General features: G+C 48.5%; 1 protein-coding gene across 1 annotated transcript; it reads right to left on the reverse strand.

Moving 5' to 3' along the window:
- Positions 1–2,406: 2,406 nt before the first annotated feature.
- Positions 2,407–5,001, reverse strand: irf2bp2a (interferon regulatory factor 2 binding protein 2a). Its single transcript, XM_080036273.1, has 2 exons — positions 3,850–5,001; positions 2,407–3,535 (listed from the first exon to the last, which is right to left on the reverse strand). The coding sequence occupies exons 1-2, from the start codon at positions 4,685–4,687 to the stop codon at positions 2,814–2,816; spliced, it is 1,560 nt and encodes a 519-aa protein (XP_079892399.1). The 5' UTR covers positions 4,688–5,001; the 3' UTR covers positions 2,407–2,813.
- Positions 5,002–5,254: the final 253 nt, after the last annotated feature.

Here is a 5,254-nt window from a genome sequence, read left to right on the forward strand (position 1 = left end):
AGGTTCTTGTAAGTAAACAAAATGAAAGCCTGTGAGTCATTAACCACAAATGGCTCCTGGATGATTATACTGAAAAGAAGGGGAGATGTTTCACTGGGGTAGCTGTACACACAAACAGTAGGCCTATATATAATCATACAAATTAAAGCTGAGCTTTGTGCCATCAACTCTGTGTGACCTTGCTCTTTGCATGCTAGTTGTTTACTGAAACCTCTCCACAATGTTCCCTCCACTGCATATGAATCGTTAGGCTGCACCGGAGCATCTGCCGTGCACCGACTCCCCTGGTAACTATGCAACACCAGAGCATTGTGTTATGACAGAAACACTTCCAGGGACACATTATCACCGCATTAGACGCGGCGCAGGCTATTTCAGTCAGCACTGAACAAACAGGTATTTGCTCTGCCTCAATCAATCTTCGCAGGGAGAAGGAAATGTTCCTTTGTGTCTGATTGCATCATAAGTTAACGACAGGCTACAACGGCCTGGCTTTTGTCACTGATATTCCCACATGTGGCAATTTGGCTGCCGTCATAAGGAACAAGTGGGTCAAAGTGCCGACTAATAATGAAAAATGCAAGAACAGTATGTGAGATGGAATATGGAGTGGGTGTGTTGTTTGGCGAGCACAGTCGAGTGTTAACCCGGCCTTTATCAAAGTGGGCCTGCGTTTAAAGTCCAGCCTGATAAGATAACTTTGCAAAGAGCGGAAAAGGACTATAAACAAACAGCTGTCTTCGGAACGCGCAAGCATGAAAAACAGGTTTCTATCGGACAAAGGCCCTTCAGCATCAGATCACATTGTGGGAGATGTTGTTTGCTCTACATGTTTTGTTGGGGGCCAATTCCGTTCATGGTTCCCCCTTTAGTGTTCTCAACTTGGAGGACAATAGTGATCCATGCCCTTCTTCATTGGATAAACAGTGGGGTGCAAATGCTATGTTTTCATTCAACATTATGAATCAATCAGTTACTCAGAACACTGATCAGCTTATTAGAGGGGTGGTACATTTGAGAATTTCAAGGTGCCTAACAAAATACATGTGTGGGCACCAAGTGAACTAAAGAATAAAAAAGCAACAACTTTAGAGCTGCTTAATTACCAACAAAAACAATATTATATTGGATGCTTGCTGAGTTTAAAGGGCTGCACCAATAGCCCGATAACAACACAAGCAGGAAGCAGATTAAGTCTCAAATAATTACGCAACCGCCTACTACGCCAAGTCTCCCTCTGTGCTAGATACTCATCTCCACGTCAGTGTCTTGGTGCAGAGTCAGCTATACAACGGGAGCAACGTTTCTTTGTCTGACGGGAGCACAAATAGAGTCAGGATTGCTTCTCTTTTGCAGACACAGTATAGCTGCAGTTTGCCACCCTTAAAAGACCCCAATATGCCGTTCACTGCTCGCAGAGACAAGCCTGGCGGCCTGCTTGCCTTTATTGCGACGGAATTGCTGTTTTTATGGCGACGCTGCCGTGAATCTGCAACAATTCAATTTGCATTTGAAGAGACACAGACCAAGGCCGGTATACAGACCAGCGACAGCGTGATTGTTTACTTTGACAGAGCACACATTGCACACCGAGGCAGAAATCTGATCTTAGCATGTGGAAGAATGTTGTGGTGTCAGGGGGTAGTATGTATCAGTGTGGCAGTGTAGCACACAGAATGCTAAAATAGAAACCAAAGGGGTGTGTGGGGCGGGGGGGTGTTTGTTGCAGTGCCACTTCACCGAATGCATGCTTGAACATCCTTGTTTAAAGCCGCTTTTATTCATAAGTTGTGTTAAATATGTGATTTGTGTGATTCAACTGCTCAGTGAATCAAAAGCATGATAGTTTGAAAAATATAAACGGGTCGGTCTACAATAAAAACCTGTATAATGTCAAGACATAATTTGCAACCAAGCTTTAAAGTATGTTGCTCGACAATAAAGACTGGTTCATGACAGCTTAAGTCTTCATTTGTGGTTTCACTATGGTGTCATGTTGACAATCATGCACTCTCTCACGTCACTGACTCAACAGATTCCAGCTGACTGAACATGACTTGGCACCTATTTCTGTACGCTGCAACAAGTTACGGCAGTACACAAACTGGAGCAAGACAATTTGGGACAATGCATCTTGTTTTTTTTGTTTGTTATTTTTCCCCCAGCCATGCTTTCCTCATGAATCATGAAAGGCATGTGTGGAAAAAATAAGAAAAAAATAAGGCTGCCGTCCTGCAGCTCAGAAAAACAGCAGCCTGCTTGTGTTGTGTGCAGCGTGAATCAAGTCTCCTGAGCCGTCACAACAAGCCTGTGTATCAAGAGCACACAGAGCCCTATCTCACCGTCTGTCCACCACAGCCCCGTGTTACACCGAATCACTCAAATGAAGCAAGCTCAGACAATAAGTTCATACAAGATCAGAAATTGTATTTGGCAATTTTTAAACAAGTGCATACAATTACAGCTAAAAGCATTTCAGTTTTGCCAAGTGCTCGTAGAGTAGCATTAGTCACATTCTACGTTAAACAGGAACTGCCACCAGACCTAGAAGTACATCAAGAATTTTTGTTAAACATCAACAAATAGGAACGTAGTCCATTATGATGAGTACATACCTTTATCTTCAAAAATATAGAAACACAATGTATTCAAAAATCAAAAATTATACAACCATGTTTACGAAGTATACTCTTCCCTTGGGTCCAATATGTACAAGTCCGTTAGTTTGTTTGAATGGTATGTATGTGATATTTATATATTTATACTCAATAATTTTTGCTTCCCCCTTCCCCCAAAGAAGTGTTCAAACAAAATCAAGGGTCCCTCTCCTTTTTTACTTTGACATCTCCTGCGAGGATGGTGGCGATTTCCCCCTGCATGAAAGCCCACGGTACGTTAGAGCCCACCAGGGGACACTTCTCCCCGCTCGGACAGTACACTTCACCCGTGGCACCTTGCTGCTTTATGCTTTCCCTCGAGCACGGGAAGCAGAACTTGTGAGAGGGTACGGACGGGCACTGAACAAAGTGTGTGTCCTCCAAACGCTCGTGGCACAGCGTGCAGCACAGGGGTATGCTGCCCGGTACAGAGGAGTCCGGAATGCTTTGGGGGTGCACTTGGTCCATGCCTGGCACGTGGGGAGTGCCTGCGCCAGACGTGTCTCTCTGCGCCAGCCTCCTCTGGTTCATGGAGGACGGCGACAGGGGGCTGCTGCTGTTCCTGCGCGTGGTGGAGTGGACCTGGTTGGCGTCCTTGGGAGAGCTGTTGCCACCAGCATTGTCTGCTGCCATGATGAGAGCCGCCATGGGGGACTGGCCGTTCTGGGCCGCCTCAGGTGGGGTGGTGCGGGAGTGGGGGGATATCGTGGATGGGGGAGAGGCGAAGCTCGGCGGGGGAACCGGAGGCATTTTCAGTCCGTCGCTAGGCGGTGGTAACCACTGCTGCTGTCCCTCTCCGTTGAGCTTGGCAGCAGTCCCCTCTCCCTCTGGTTCAGGTGACGCTTTTCTCTTCATGCTCCGGGGGTGTTTTCCTCTGTCTGTATGGTGGGAAAGGGTTAAAGCAAGAGCAGTTGAGTTGCACAGCCTCAGACAAGGATCAACTATTTTTTTTTTTTGCTTTTCCACGCTGCACCACAGCAAACATTACAATACTAACACCACAACATACATGTTAAAATAAGATTTATTTTTAAACTTGAATTTTGCAGAAATGATACTGTATTCATCACAGGCTCAATATTAACCCCTTCCTGGGCTGGAGTGGGGGTTAATATAGAAACGACATAAAAATTAAAAATTGCACAAAAATTATAAAATAGTTCTTGAATATGAAACACTGCTGGGTGCTTACCTGACTTGGAAGCCGTGGCGCTGGCCTCGTAGCCCATAACCCTTTGTTGCATGGCCGCATGGTCCTTCTTGAACCTGTTGTCGAAGGTGTGCAGAGCCATCAGGTCCCTCACTGTTTTGCCCTTGCTGCCGCTCATCCAGTCTTGCTCGGCCCTGCTTTTGTGGCTCTCGGATATCTCCGGCGTGAGGCTGTCGGGTCTGTGCTTCTCCTTCACCTCTCGGTCGTGCTCCGTGCTGGAGACCGAGGCGGGTCTCTTGCCGAGGTCGGCGGGACTACCACCCGCGAGTGCGGAGGAAAGACCCATCTGGCCAGGTCTACCGTTGACGGCGTGCACCGGGGGCAAACCGTTCACCAAAGGCACTAGATTCGGGGGAACCGTGCTAATCCTGCGCGGGTTGGGGCTCTGTCGGTTCAGCTCTGGAGGCTCGTCGGGCTTTGGAAATCCATTGGGGACGGGAATGCCGTTCGCCTGCCTGCCAGACGGATACTCTGGACCCAGCCTGGGCGGTCTGTCGGAGGAGAGCGGGTATCTGTCCAGAGGCTGCGGTGGTCGGGAGCCCGGGTCTCCCGCCGCAGCGTGGTTGATTGCCTGGATCTCCTTCCCGGAGAGCTGCGACTTCCCCGGCCCGGGAGACCTGCCCTCCTGAAAGCCATGAGCCCTCTTGAGCTGCCGCGCTGTTTCGATGACAAACTCAATGCGGTCTGCTCCTTCGTAGTTGACACATCCCCTGCAGATGGGCTCGGTAAAATCCCAGATCATGGCCCACGGCATGCGGGGCAAGTCGCACAAATAGCACGACTGCCTCCTGGAAGAAGCAGCGACCGCCGCGGACGACATAGCGCTGGTCGTCGACCCCCCGAAAAAGAAACCCTGTAAAATGTGGTCTAGTTCTCCTGCTTTCCTCCGGTCTCCCTTTGAAAAAAGCCAATAAATAGCAAGTTCCCTTCGTGGAAGAAGAAAAAAAATGTATTAACTGGTCTTCTCCCGGCTTTTACAGCAACAACGTTGAAGTTTTTAGAGGGAGAAGTTCATGTCGGTGTGTACTTTACTACGGCGCTCCTCTATCTATCTCCACTGACTCTCCTCTACTACTGGCTCAATGTGGAGCAGTGACGTCACCGCGGAGCTCTAAACGCCTGCTTCCACTTCAGTTTCTATTGACTTGATTTCTTCGACAGACCCCCCCTCCCTCCCTCTTCCTCCTCCTTCACCCCCCCCCCCCACACACACACACACACACACACACACACACACAACTCGGTTTACTGCAGCCTATGTCACTCACTGCTTCTTTTTTCTTTTTTTTACTGTCTTTAATTTAATTCACCTGAACCTCTGCCAGAACTGCACCCAGTTCAGCCCCGCCGCCACCAGCAGCAGCACCGCCTCCACGATTGAAGGGAA

The sequence above is a fragment of the Ammodytes marinus genome (assembly GCF_949987685.1).
Source record: "Ammodytes marinus genome assembly, chromosome: 11".
In the NCBI taxonomy this organism is placed as follows: domain Eukaryota; kingdom Metazoa; phylum Chordata; class Actinopteri; order Uranoscopiformes; family Ammodytidae; genus Ammodytes; species Ammodytes marinus.

Coding starts and splice junctions, on each gene's coding strand:
- irf2bp2a (XM_080036273.1), bottom strand. CDS start 4,687: ATGTCGTCCGCGGCGGTCGCTGCTTCTTCCAGGAGGCAGTCGTGCTAT. Junction 3,536..3,849: donor CGCCACGGCTTCCAAGTCAG/GTAAGCACCCAG, acceptor CCCACCATACAG/ACAGAGGAAAACACCCCCGG.